The following is a 15,542-nucleotide window of genomic DNA, read 5'->3' on the forward strand; positions in this document are numbered from 1 at the left end:
AATAACAGTATAACAAAATACACTTTCTCCCCCATAGCCTCATTCACATTATCTGTAACCCTAAAATAATAATAGAAAATCCACACATCCCTCATGTTTTATATCATGGCATTTTAACTTATGTTCTTAAAGGGATAGTTCACCTAAAAATGAAAATTGTGTAATCATTTACTCACCCTTAAGTTCGAGTTTCTTTCTTCTGTTGAACACAAAAGAAGATGTTTTAAAGAATGTTGGCAATCAAACAGCTGAAGTAGCGATTGACTAGTAGGGGGAAAAATACTATGGAAGTAGTCAATGGCTAGCCTACCGTTAACTGTGGTGGTTACAAACGTTTTTTAAAATATCTTCTTTTGTGTTCAGCAAAAGAAAGAAACTCGTACAGGTTTGGAACAACATGAGGGTGAATAAATTTAAATCCCTTTAAATTAAGCTACTTCACCATATCTCTACCCCTAATAGACACATTTTGGCATTTTTATAATTAAATAAATTAATGATGAAACATCATAATGTAATAAAAATAGGTCTGAAAACAATACATGAACCCACTGTAATGAATTCAACCATTTTATATAACAGAACCCGTATGTGCGACCTACTAACACAATTCAGTACGTGGGTGACGAGTGTGTGGGCGGGGCAAACGCTCGTGATGTCACATTATGGGCGGGGTCGACAGCGTGGGTTCAAATACGCGGGCGGAGTCAAGCTGGTTCAAAAACAGATTCTGGACTCTGAAGTAGTTGTTGACGAGCTTTTCGTCTCTTACATCCTCCGAAGGTAATTCTTTCTCGACATTCCGTGCTGCAAAAACTTGTTTTACACATGTTAGTCTTGTATTAATGTTCTGCTGTTTGAAGTGAAACATTTCTTAAATCTGTTGTTGTGTAAGGAGTGCGCTTCTTTTTCAGACATGGAGGAATGATTTTGTGCATATTTATGCAGTGGACGCCAATGACAGAAGCTGTGTTTCCTTTTGCAAAGGTAATTTATGTGTCAAAACTTTCCATGTCTTTGTTTACAAGTGGATGCAGATCGACCCGCCCATATCGTCTGTGCGCTTTTAGTTTCACATTGTCTCCCAAATTATGTTTTCTGCTTCCTTATGTTCTTGTTGCAGTTAAAATAGCGTGCATTATTCATTTTTAGTAAATTCCAACACGCATTAATGAGATGTGGACATTGATTGTAAACACTGTGCTGTAGGCCTGATGTTGGGACCATTTTGCATTGCATAGACCCCAACATCAGGATGCCAAAGAAGAGAAAATTCACTAAATGATTGGTAAAAGGATTGACTGATACACTGCCTTCCTTGCTTGAATAAATCACTTTGCATAAAAGCATCTGCTAAATCACTGTACATTTCTTTGTCAGGCATTACTTCAATTGGAAAAGTTTTCAAATCAGCCATGAAACCTCCTGGTGAAGAAGAGAGTCAGCGTCTGGGCACTTTGCTGCTCAACACCCTGGCGAGAGAAATGCGTCTTTGGAGGGCTCCTGTCCTGAAGAACGGTTGCATTCAGGTGGAAGCATGTTTTTAATTCGCAGGCTTCTGAAACAGAAAGATCATGCTGTTTGGTCTTTTCACTAGGGAACACAGGTGTCAGAAACAAATGTGAGCTCTACATTTGCTTTCAGGGTTCAGATATCAGCCCTCCTCAGTACCATGAGGTGATTGTGTGGTTGCGAGAAATGAGCAGCACATTCAAGTTTTCCTCGGAGACGTTTGCTTTGGGAGTCTGTGTTCTCAACAGCCTGCTTGCAACAGTCAAAGTAGGTGAAACTATTATACATTTCTATCTAGGGCTGTGCGATTAATCGTTTGGCTTCCAATGATTATAAAAACAAGAATAGTGTTGTAAAATGCAGTCTACTGTTGATAAATCACGGGATGTGTTTGATATTAAACAGTGTTATCAAAAGCGTATTAAGCTGCAAAAGAGATACTGTTCCCTAGGCGGCTTTCTGTGTGCGTGCTCCGAGACGGAGCGGAACGCGCATAAAGGATTAGTTCACTTCAGAATTAAAATTTCCTGATAATTTACTCACCCCCATGTCATCCAATATGTTTATGTCTTTCTTTCTTCAGTTGAAAAGAAATGAAGGTTTTTGAGAAAAACATTCCAGGATTTTTCTCCATATAGTGGACTTCACTGGGGTTCAACAGGATGAAGGTCCAAATGTCAGTTTCAGTGCAGCTTCAAAGAGCTCTACATGATCCCAGATGAGGAATAAGGGTCTTATCTAGAGAAAACATCGGCCATTTTCTAAAAAAAATAAAAAATTGTATACTTTTTAACCACAAATGCTCATCTTGCACTGCTCTGTGATGTGCCACGCATTACGTAATCACGTTGGAAAGGTCACACGTGAAAAACTCCATCTCATTTTCTCCTCCAACTTCAAAATCTTCCGACATCGTTGTTTTACTTTTTTTTTTTTTTTTTTTTTTTTTTTTTTTTGTAAAGGCCGTTTGACTTAGTCTTTGCATGTTCACTTTGTAGACACTGGATCAGTACTTCCGCCTACGTCACGCGTGACCTTTCCAACATGATTACGTAATGTGTGGCGCATCACAGAGCAGAGCAAGACGAGCATTTGTGGTTCTATAAGAAAAAGTATATAAGTATTAAAAAGTATATAAATTTTAATTTAAAAAAAAAAAAAAATGACTGATTGTTTCTCTAGATAAGACTCTTATTTCTCGTCTGGGATCATGTAGAGCTCTTTGAAGCTGCACTGAAACTGACATTTGGACCTTCAACCCGTTGAACCCCAGTGAAGTCCACTATATGGAGAAAAATCCTGGAATGTTTTCCTCAAAAAAAAATGTAATTTCTTTTCGACTGAAGAAAGAAAGAGCTGAACATTTTGGATGACATGAGGGTAAGTAAATTATCAGCAAATTTTAATTCTGAAGTGAACTAATCCTATAAGCAAAGTATACTGTGGGCTTCAGATACGCGCTTAAATGGTCAAATAGCCTACACACAAAAATGCCGAAAAGCTGTTTTAGCGAGTATCCTCGTAAATGTAGTCGGTTATGTCTTAAAGTGTTAGTTCACCCAAAAATGAAAATTCTGTCATTAATTACTCACCCTCATGTTGTTTCACACCCGTAAGACCTTCGTTCATCTTCAGAATACAAATTAAGGTATTTTTGATAAAATCCGATGGCTCAGTGAGGCCTACATAGGGAGCAATGACATTTCCTCAGTGTTTTGAAATCGGCCATCACTAAATAAGTCGTTATTTTGTTTTTTTTTGGCGCACCAAAAATATTCTCGTTGCTTTATAATATTAATATTGAACCACTGTACTCACATGAACTGATTTAAATATGTTTTTAGTACCTTTATGGATCTTGAGAGAAGAAATGTCATTGCTGGCTATGTAGGCCTCACGGAGCCATCGGATTTAAACAAAAATATCTAAATTTGTGTTCTGAAGATCAGTGAAGGTCTTACGGGTGTAAAACGGCACGAGGGTTAGTAATTAATGACAGAATTTTCATTTTTGGGTGAACTAACCCTTTAAAGGTGCGGTCACACTGCACTTTTCATCCCATTGTCTTCCATTCATACAGATGTGAATGCGTCAGACTGGAAACACAAGTTTGTGCGAAAAGTTTTGCATTTCGCTGCGTTCAAACTCTGGCCTGCGAATTTGCATCACGTGAAGATGTTCGACCGGTAGAAGATCAATTCGTCAGGGCATGACCTCTTGGCTAAATTAAAAGAATATTTTTGCAGTAAAGTCGAGTAGGTTGTATATTTTAACATTTTGAATGTATTACTATGTTAAATGTTAAATTCATGTAGAAGACCCTGTAGACCGTGACGTCATATCACGACCGTTGCAGCATCCGATGAAATTAGTCTATATTTAATATATACAGCAGTGTTATTTTACATTTGATTACTTTATTCAGTTTCTGTTATTACTTATCTGAATACCACTGGTAGTACATCATCCTGTAAAAACCGAAAGCACTGTTTATTTAATTTGTATTTTTGTTCTGTTGTATTTATTTATTTATTTGTCTGTTTTGTTTGAATTAGTTTCTTTGTTCTTATTGTATTGCTGACTGTTTACTTGTCTTCTGTAACTGTTTTGAGGACCTTTTAGCCTACTTACATTAGTTAACCTAGTAGTATTTTTTTTTTTTTGTTGAAATATCGATAATTGTGAAATTTCTCTGATATTTAAAATTACTTGTATCTTAAAATAAGACTTTGATCATATCACCCACCAACAGTGTTGCCAAGTCCGTGGGCTTCCCGCGGAATTGGGAGATTTTAACAGTGTTGCCGCGGGTTGAAGCGACCCCAATAACATGAAATTTAGTCCCTGGAATGTGAATTTTACCAGCAAAACCCAGCCAAACAATGCAGATTTTACCCCCCTGAACACGATTTTTACCAGGGGAATCCCCATAAAACGTGATTGGGCTAGTTTTGAGTAGCAATTGGGCGGGTTTTGTTATAAAAACCTGGCAACCCTTCCCACCAATAATCGTTTTAAATAATCATGATTTCAATATTGACCAAAAAATAATGGTGATTTATGATTTTTGCCATAATCAAGCAGCCCTATTTCTAGAAGATGGTTGCAGAATCTAAGTGCTCCCTCTTTCTTTGCAGACTCGGTTGAAATATCTCAAATGCATGGCCATCACGTCTCTGATCCTCGCTGCAAAAATCAATGAGGAGAATGAGGCAAGATACAGAAACGACAGAAACACCCCACACAACTTTTAACCATTCCAGTGCATTTATTGTTCTTGTTTTGTTGCTGAACAGGTGATTGCATCGGTTAAAGACTTGCTGGAGCAAAGCAGATGCAAATTCTCAACAGCTGAGATTCTTCGCATGGAGCGAGTCATATTAAACAAGCTGCACTGGGACCTTTACATCGCTACGCCCATGGATTTCATTCACATCGTGAGTAGCGACTGATAAAACGGTCCATCTTTCTTGTATTCAGATCAGAACTTAACGGTAAAAAAAGCACAGGAAAACATACAACCTTTTTAGATGTGCCCATTGCAAACATCAGCAGAATTTGTTTTTTGGTCCTTAACATTGTGCATGTGAATATCTGTGGCCGTGTGGCATGGCATACGAGGGCGGTACGAGGTGTGTGTTCAGCCAAGGCACTGATCTGACTTGAACTTTAGCAGTAAAGCAGATAGATAACCCTGCAAACATCTCCAGTACTAATATACTCTCAGAAATCGCAACTTCAATCTTCATACTTCGTCTTTCCTACATAGTGGGGTTCGGTTAAAATATCCAAAAATATGAATTTTTAGTGGAAGTTAATGTAGCAAAGAGTTGGCTGAGGCATTTAGCCATGATTGGATCAATCAGACCAACCGCTAAACAAGGGAATGGAAGTGAGTGTGTAGCGTTGCTGTTTTGGCACACCACGGACAGCCATAAAATAGCCATTAGAAAGTACATGGAACGAGACCCCAATATAAATACTTCTGTGGTTTTAAAAGAACGCAAGATCCTGATCCTGAAACAAAATCTTAGTTAAGAAAATGATAAAATCAGTTTACAAATGGGAGAAACTCGTGAAACCTGGGCCTTATTTGATCCCAAATCACAATAATATATTTTGGATGAAGAAAACAAAGCCTTTTTTGGACTGTTAAGATTTTTCTGTATAGACATTAGTCAGGATAGATGCCATATTTAATATTTTCTGAACAAGACTGCCCATTCAGTGGCCGTTTTTGGTCTAAACAAGCATTATAAGTGCAGCTCAGAAAAAAATCTTTTGTCATCTAATTTTATCACCAGGAATAATTTTGTAAAGACACAATTTCAATTTTAAGGCGGTTGAATGAACAACATCAGCATGTATCAGCATTTCATTCATGAATAGGGATGCAAAGGGGTGAAAAATTTCTGGTAAATATCCAAAAACTATCCAACATTTCACCAAAGTTTCCAAAAATCCTGGAAAGTTTCCGGGCATTTTCTTAAAAAGCTTCCGCAAAGTTTCTGGACATTTTCTGGAAAGCTTCCGTAAAGTTTCCGGACATTTTCTGCCCCTTTGCATCCCTATTCATGAAAAATTAAATCTATCCTAACTAACGTTCAACTGTTTTCATGGCAAATTGGCACATTTTTCCTTCTTGTTACTGTATGTAAAAATTGTCTTCATTATCATGTGGAAACAATGTACTTAACAATATACATATTACTTAAATTGTAAAGTACTTGCACTGCATTATTTTTGTGCTGACGAATAATGCCACAATGCAAAAAAAATCTTGATGGTCCTAAAAGCGCTTCATTTTCTTTATGCAAACTGATTTTTGGGTGATGTGTTTTTGTGAGATCTACCCATATAGGTCATATTAAAGATATCTAGATGTCCATAACACATAGAATAATGAAATATAATTGCTTGTGAAATGAAAAAATATCTAATAGCATACAAAAATAAATTTCCTTAAACTTCCCAAATAAATATCCACAATTTAGAATACCTTAAATATATTACCATACAAGGTCCATGTGACTCATCTGTCTCTTGGAGTAAAGACACACACTCACATACAGCCGTAGATACAAAGGAAAGTCACACTTCCACAGTAAACATTTAACGAAACATTCCACAAGGCGATATATATATATATGTATTTTACCCTGAACTCATGAAACAATTGTGTCATTCCTGTTCGACTGAGATGGCTTATTTCTTTTTCTAATAGGCTGAACCTATAAAACTTGTGCATTAAAAGTAAATGTACAACCAGAATCGGCCCTATTTACTTTCTTAAAGGGATCATGACGAGAAATCAAAATTGCTGTGATCTTTTGACATATAAGAGGTCATAGTGCCATTAAAGCAAGTTTCACAGCTTAAAACATCCTCCTCATTATAAACAAAACATTTATTTATTCAAGCTCCAAAAACAACTTATTGCAAATGTGACACTGAAGACTGGAATAATGATGCTGAAAATTCAGCTTTGGTTACAGAAATAAATTACATTTTAAAGTATTTTTAAATAGAAAACCATTATTTTAAAATGTAATAATATTTTACAATGTTATTGTATCAAATAAATGCAGGCTTGATGAGCTTAAGAGACTTCTTTCTAAAACATTAAAAATAGTATTGTTTCCAAACTTTTGAGCGGTACTGTATATGGGCCATTCTACAGAATTGGTCAAAGTCAGAGTTGGAAACGTCTTGAAAAAAATGTCTTTTTCCACAAATTTTGTATGTATTCAAACTGTATAAAGGTACACTTTTCTAGTAATTGTGCAGTTAATTCTCATATTGTATTTTCAGAAAGTTTTGTAATATTTTTCTTCTCCCCAAATTTGTCACTACCGAAACACAATAATAAATAATTTATTAAAAAGGGTTTTTTTAAGTTTTCACAGGTAAATCAATAACAATTACAATTTTAACAATATTTAAAGTGTAATTTATGAGATTTGTTGTATTTTAAATCAAATCTTTCTTTGTAAAAGGCATAAAGTTTATCATACTGATTTCAAAGTTAAGGATTCATTAGTTCGAATATACATTGAACCAAAAACTACCATAACATCTTAGTTGATAATTCAATATACTTTATTTTTGACAAAACATCCATGTTTCGGTAATGACTGCACATTTTCGGTAATGACAGTAATGTGTTGGTAGTGACCACATCACATTACAGAATTTTAACTTGCATACTAAAACACTAATGATTTGCATAACTGTAGTAAAATTTTGTTTATTTTCCCCAAATAAATGATTGTGTTCCGTTTTGTCACTACCAAAACAATGAAATGTTTCAGTTGACAATTTGAGATACTTTTGAGCCTAGATCAAAGATGCTAATCAGCACACGGTTAGCTAGCACAGTTCTGAACAGTTGTACACACACAAAAACTAAATTTTATCAAATAACACTCAAAACAATGTCACAACCGAAACTTCACCACGTTTCGGTAGTGACAATTTTAGATACTTTTGAGCCTAGCTCAAAGATGTTAATCAGCACATGGTTATCTAGCACAGTTTTGAACAGCTGTACACACACAAAAACTAAATTTTATTGAATAACACTCAAAGAAACTTCACCATGTTTCGGTCGTGACTGTTTCGGTAGTGACAACATTGTTTTTTGAGTGTTATTCAATCATTTTATCGGTCGTGACTGTTTCGGTAGTGACAATTTTAGGTACTTTTGAGCCTAGCTCAAAGATGCTAATCAGCACATGGTTATCTAGCACAGTTCTGAACAGTTGTACACAAAAAAAAACCTATATTTTATGGAATAACACCCAAAAACGTTTGCTTAATTGCAGAAAAAAGGTGTTTGGTAGTGACGTTCCTTAAAGTTACACACAGATTTTCAGACTTTTGGACACATTTAACTCAAAATGATGGTACCTATCTACTATGAGAGGGAGGGACACAGGAATATTTCCTGATCAAAAATGTAGAAGTGTGGTTAAAAATCAGTCTCGGCCATATAGTGTATGGAATGTATAAACATATAGTATAGTATATATAAACATATACTGTTTCAGTAGTGACATGAAAATGCGGGACTTATTATTATTATTATAATTATTATTAATTATTATTTTTATTTATTTATTTATTTACATAGTTTCATGATTTAAAAAAAAAAAAATATATATATATATATATATATATATATATATATATAAAAACAACAATGGAAAAATTTGCAAAAATTATTTCGATATCATTTTCACAAGTTGAAATCTAGGGGTTAGGGTTCGGGACAGCCACCTCGCAATTGAAAGTACCCAATAAATGATGATTTTTATATATATATATATATATATATAAATATTATACTTATGGATATTTTAAATATTATTGTCGGATTCAACAGATAATAGAAATATCTTAGTAAACATCTAAAAATTTAATACTTAAATGCTTTTTAAATGTGTTTTTTGGTTGTGGGACAGCAGTTTGCACCAATTCTGTAGAATGGCCCTTTATTAACATTAGTGAACCTGAACAAACAACAAAAACTCCATGTCATGACCCCTTTAATGTACATTTCCTGGTTTCATAACTCATAAGTGCACATTATTAAAAAAAAGTTTCCATAATTATTCATCAGTGATGATCAGTGTAATAACTTGCCTTCAGCTGGGCTGTTGGTTGACGTTAACCAATAGCCGAATCCGCAAACTCATATTCAGCTCTGACTCCACGATCAGGGAATCAATTCTCAAAATATCAGGACTGGGATGTAGACAATTGGAGCCAGAGACTTGTTATAGTTTAAAAACATGGAGACTACTGAACACGGCACATTTTTACAGCCCACTCATGAAGAGGTTAACACACAAACCATGTCAAAGGAGTACAGATACAGACCCACGCCTCTGTAAGTGATTGGGGTTTTTGGTGGCGTTGTCTCCGTTGGTTAAGCGCTTTGTTTTTTCCCCTCCAGTTCCATGGCCTGTTGATGTCCAGGCATCCCCAGCTGGTGTGGGCCGGCTCTCAGAACAGGCCCTGCCTCCAGGCATCGTTGTGGACCAGGCAGGTGCAGCACTGTATGGCCTGCCACCAGCTCTGGCAGTTCAAGGGCTCCATATTGGCTTTGGCCATCATCACTTTGGAGTTGGAGAGACTGACGCCTGATTGGTTCTCTGTTTTTACCGACCTGCTGAGGAAAGCACAGGTAGTGAAGCATACAAATGAACAATATCACACTTGTAGCCATGCGATATGGCTGTATATCAGCACGGCTGTGGTTCGGCCGTAGGTAAGCCGAATAGAGTGATATCGCACGGCTACGAGTGTGTTATTGCATTTATACAACAGTTCGACGGCACAAGTGCGTAAATAAATAAGAACAACAAAGGATTGTCTTTAAAACCCTCTTTTGTGAGGAACTACTTCACTTAACAGTTGAGCCCAAGCCTCCATTAGTAATTCAGAAACGTCACTTTAGAACTAGTAATGAAGAAACGTTGAGTCGTTTGAAACTCACTGTAATGTGTAGAGTATTATGAGAGAGAGATCGCCTGAGCGAGTGCATTACCTGCATCTGTCTGATATTCTTCAGGTCAATATTATATTCATAATCACAAAATCAGTTTGAATGTCCGCTGAGAAAGCGATCTTTATCTTTGTCCTTTTAACATTTAAGACATTCCCATGACAGCGCTAGTCAATGCATTTGTCAGTTGCGTCTCGTAAGATGTTGTTTAAAGTAAAAACAACGTCCTTGTTTCCTTGTTTCAGTCCATTTCAATATAAAAGTCTTTGCGACTGACTGACTCACTCATAAAGACAGTCTTTGCCGCCATCTAATGCCTTATTAATGTAACTGTCACTGAAGTCGAAATCACTAACGGACTATTTCTCAATGCCAAAAAATACGGCATGTTATTTATATAAAATATTGTTTATTTAACAATAATATTTAAATTAACAACAATAGCCATTATAACAGTATAAGAAGTAAAATAGGAAATAAACACAAGCAAAACAGTTAAGTCAAATGGACAAAAGCAGCGCTCTAGTTAGTAAACGATTTAATTTCAAAGCAAATATAAAGTTATGAAACTTAATATAGCCCTTAAGCCAAATCTATTAGCTCTGGAGCAATATATTAATAAGACCAAAGATTGCCCGTTTGATATCCCTAAAATGAATTATACCTCATGTTTAACCACTATCTACATAAAAGCTAGCGGCAAATTCCTGAAGCACTGGCCGAGATGAAGCTGTTCTCAGCGGGTACTTGAGCGCTGAATGTCGCTGACAGCCGGGAGCTCACATCTCTGAAAACGTCTAAACAAATTTTCAAATAGGTGCTATGTTTACATATAAATCGCATATCTGAGGTCTAAATTCTCGCCTAAAAAACTTTTAAAAATACATTCCGTTACAAAATAACAGTAGTATCTATAAAAATATGGTGGGTTTGCTCGTCCGCCATGACACTCGCTGTGAGAATGCTGACAGCGGAGTGATTCAAACGGTGAAACGGTTCCCGGGGCGATATTGGTAGAATATCGCATGGCTGGAAAGACCTCTCAGCCAATCAGATTTGAGAACCAGAAAGAACTGTTGTATAAATCAATATAACTTGATAAGCTTGATGAAATATTATGGGTAACTGATAGTGATGCACAAAAAATGTATTTTACTGAAACCAAAATTAAACTTTTAATAATCAATCAATTAATTAATATAACTTGTTCATGAGCCAACCCTCAAATAAAAGTAATAGTTTTTAATTTGCATATAATTCTGTTTCTACTCCAATTCTTGTTGAAATCTAAACATTCAAATGGTGGCTGTAATAACTTGTTTTCATGACTGATTTGTTAAAACATTTTCTAGCTGACTAACGAGTTCACTAACTTTTCTGAGGTAAATGTGACGTTACGTGTACGTTGTTCGCAAGCTGTTTTATTGACGTCTTTGCGCGATTGAAACACTGATTGAGTGATTACATGAGACATGATGCGTTTCAGTAAGGTGTACTGTATCTGTAAATGTTCCTGGCTGAAATGAAGTCCTCAGTTTTTATTGTAAATATGTTTCAGCTACACTTAATGTTGACACATTTTAAATAAATGTTACTTACACTATCAAGAACTACAACAACCAATACATGTCCTTTTTTTATTTTTACATTAACAGTGTAATTAATGTTGTATTTAACAGGGTCTTAAAGTCTTAATTTGCACTTGAAAAGGTCTTAAATCAGAGCAGAAAGTCTTGAATTCATAAAGTCATGGCATTATATGTTCCATGCATTGCAAAAAATGAATACGTCCTCAGTATTTTTGTCCTGCTTTCCCAATACAAATATCTAAACACCTTTAAATCAAGATACATTTACTTCTTAGTCTTAACGTCTTGAAAAACTGTACAAAATGAAGTGAGTTTATATTAAAACAAGAACAAATATCTATCAATGAGTTATGAAAAATCAACTTAATTCAAAGTGTTTTGTCGGTGCTGTTGCAGTTATGGCATTATTTCACTCACATGTATGTTTGCATTCACTCTAGATCGAAAGCACAGAGTTCATCTGCTGTAAGGAGATGGTGGACGAGTACCTGACCAGCCTCCAGCTCTCCTTACCCACAAACGCCGTGTACATTTTAGATGCCACCAGCATGCTGGCGTTCAGAGGACATGACATGCAGGATGGGGATGATGGAGACGGGAACACAAAGACCGCCGTCCGGACCAAACAAGCACAGAAAGCGGACGGGGACCAAGACATGGATGACTTCTATGATGGTCTCTGGTGCCTTTATAATGAGGAAACGCCAATGAAAACAGGAAGACATGGACTGGAGGATATGACCTCGCCCTGTCCTCCTCTACAGCCCTCCTCCAGTCAATAAGCTAACGTGATTCTGTGATAATTGGAAGCGGATCAACGACGCCCAATGCACTTTTCTGTTCCTTTTATGAAACCTTTATGCAGCACTTTGATCATATTTGAGATTTCTTTACATTCTTTTATTTTTGTACTTTGTTTTATATTTGTGTATCTTCAGAAGTAGAATTGCGGTGCTTAAACGGAAATCTTTTTGTTGGCCAATTGGTTATTCCGTAATGAAGTTGTGCTTTATGGTATTTATGTCGATATTGAGAAAAGGTTTTTGGCATTTCATATTTTTCAAAGAATCCCTTGCAGGATTAATGTGAAGAGGAAAAAACATTCTACTCAGATGTTAGGTTTTTTTCTTTCTCTCGTTTTTATCTAAAAACACCTCCTCCCAACCCTTTTAAAGGCAGCTACAGATACCAAATTCCTGTTCCTCTTAAATGAAACAAGGAAATTTTCTTTTCTAAATGGGACTCTACAACTTATTTTGTAAAAACAGCAGCTTTTTATGTTGCTTGGAAAACGGTGTCCTATGCAATAAAAAACAGATTTACACTACATGTGGTGTTCTTAGTTTTCTTTCTGTGTCTGAGCAAATGTCACTATAGCGTCATACAGGAAAATAGTTTATAAGAATGGTTCACCCAAAAAAAATGGGAACTTCTGCCATCATATACTCACCCTCATGTTGTTTCAAACCAAAATGAAATTAATACAGGTTTGAAATGACGGGAGGAATTAATGACAGAATTTAAAGGGGACCTATTATTCAAAATTCACTTTTGCATGGTGTTTGGACATAAATGTGTGTTGGCATTGGCAGTGTGTGTACACAACCACCCTATAATGATAAAAATCCAACCACTCCTTTTTTTTTAATCCCCATAAATCATAAGCAGTGTCTCAGAACAAGCTGTTTGCAGGTTCCTGGCAGTGTGACGTCACATTAGCCACAGGCCCCGCCCACGAATGTTATCAGATTTAACAGAACCGCCAGTTCACAGCGAGTTGTACACAGTCCGCCATTGCTGCACTGATGAGAATGTCTCCCAAGCGTTTAGGTGTTCTGTAGCTGGATGGATTAATCCACATAGCTCTCTCCATTTACTCCCGTAATCTGAGCCGCTAAAGACGAGGTGAATTAATTTTGTTTTCGAAGAAAATGCTCCCTTAACTCTACCGAAATTCGTTTATGTCTGCGTGAATCATTTCACACCGGACTGCTTTGTGAACGAATGTCAATACAAAGAGACAATACAAAACAGAGGTTGTGCTACAAATGCGTTACTCAAGGATAGATCAGTACAAACTGTTCGTGATCCAGCTTACAGTCTCCAGAGTGATACTGGATACGGCAGTAATGAAGGTGAGAGCACTTTATTACGGTTCATCGGAGTTGATTTACGGATATAAAGTTTAAGCACCACCCGAAAAGGCATAAGGTCTTTATATATTTGTTTACTGTTAATTGTAACAAGTGTTTCTGTGTACTTCACTATGTATGTTGATGATAATGCAGGAGAGAGAGAGAGTTTATGGATAATATTTTAATGCACACTTGCACTGGGTTTTAAAGGGTAGGTTCACCCAAAATTGAAAATAATGTCATTTATTACTCACCCTCATGTCGTTCCACACCCGTAAGACCTTCATTCATCTTCGGAACACAAATTAAGATATTTTTGTTGAAATCCGATGGCTCAGTGAGGCCTGCATTCAAAGCAATGACATTTCTTCTTGAGAGAGGAAACGTCATTGCTTTGAATGTAGGCCTCACTGAGCCATCGGATTTGATCAAAAATATCTTAATTTGTGTTCTGAAGATGAATGAGGGCCTTACGGGTGTGGAACGACATGAGGGTGAGTAATTAATGACATTATTTTCATTTTTGAGTGAACTAACCCCTTAAGCTCTTACAGAGATTTTCTAGAGTGAAAACAGACGCTTCAGATTTTGTGTGAAGTACAATAAACGTTATAAAACTTGTCGGTAAACAGGCTTGTAATAATATAGTGGATAAAAACAAGAAGACAATATAAGTTATAACCGTAATTAAACTAAACTATACCTGTTCTATCTCCATGCAGCATATATTCACAGTTTCTGACATTATAGTGTGTCCTGACTGAATCCTGACAGGGGAGAACGAGCTCTTGAAGCTCCGCCCTCTTAGGCCGAGCGCAGCAGCTCATTTGCATTTAAAGGGCACACACTGAAACGGCGCATTTTTGCTCACCCCCAAAAAGTGGCAATTTTAACATGCTATAAAAAAATTATCTGTGAGGTATTTTGAGCTAAAACTTAACATACACACTCTGGGGACATCAGAGACTTATTTTACATCTTGTAAAAGGGGGCATAATAGGTCCCCTTTAATTTAGAGAAAAATATCCCTTTTAGTAGTAGTTTGTAATAGAGTGACACATTTTTAAATATACTCTGCTGTTCTGTATTCAACTTATGAAAAAAGTGTAAACTGGCGTCAGAAGCTATTTTACTTCATAACTTGTTAAATATGGATATTTTTTTTACAAAAACGCGGCCTTTATTAATCCCCCGAAGCCGTGTGGAGTACATTTATGATGGATGGATGTGGATGGAGGCACTTTCTTCAGCTCCGAGAGCCGGCCCACACCTCGTTGATCCTCGCTCACTGCCATTATAAAGGATGTGTCAGGATATTTATTAATATTTTAGCGATTGTGTTCATCAGAAAGAAAGTCATATACACCTAGGATGGCTTGAGGGTGAGTAAAGTTTGGGCTAATTTTCATTTGAAAGTGAGCTAAATGCACATGCCCAGTAGGGACAATCTGGCCGTAGCTCTATCCCTTCTAGCCCTAACCCAGAGAAGCGTTGTGTCATAAATGACGGAAAATTCCGTCAGTGGCGGGGAAAGAGTTCAATTTGTTCAAATACAAAAGTTTTTTGATAGTATTTCACATTCATTTTTAATCAAATAAATACAGCCTTGCTGAGCCAGGCCGGATTTACCTCATAATTGTGACACAGGCAAAAGAAATTTACTGCTTTATGAATATTTTACGTTTCTAAAATTGTGGCTTTACGTATGGTCAGACACTTGCATGTGTCATTATATTATTAACATTCTCCACTCTTCTAATACAAAACATTAACCTTTACAGACAGTGTTTCATGAGT

At 36.4% G+C, this 15,542-nt stretch overlaps 1 protein-coding gene across 1 annotated transcript; it reads left to right on the forward strand.

Annotated features, from left to right (window-relative positions):
• The first annotated feature begins 658 nt into the window (after window positions 1-658).
• Window positions 659-12,937, forward strand: ccni2 (cyclin I family, member 2). Its single transcript, XM_051877448.1, has 8 exons — window positions 659-783; window positions 915-987; window positions 1,381-1,529; window positions 1,645-1,779; window positions 4,650-4,724; window positions 4,809-4,949; window positions 9,470-9,700; window positions 12,051-12,937. The coding sequence occupies exons 3-8, from the start codon at window positions 1,416-1,418 to the stop codon at window positions 12,390-12,392; spliced, it is 1,038 nt and encodes a 345-aa protein (XP_051733408.1). The 5' UTR covers window positions 659-783; window positions 915-987; window positions 1,381-1,415; the 3' UTR covers window positions 12,393-12,937.
• The last annotated feature ends 2,605 nt before the right edge of the window (window positions 12,938-15,542 follow it).

The sequence above is a fragment of the Ctenopharyngodon idella genome, chromosome 21 (genome assembly GCF_019924925.1).
Source record: "Ctenopharyngodon idella isolate HZGC_01 chromosome 21, HZGC01, whole genome shotgun sequence".
Classification (NCBI taxonomy): Eukaryota; Metazoa; Chordata; class Actinopteri; order Cypriniformes; family Xenocyprididae; genus Ctenopharyngodon; species Ctenopharyngodon idella.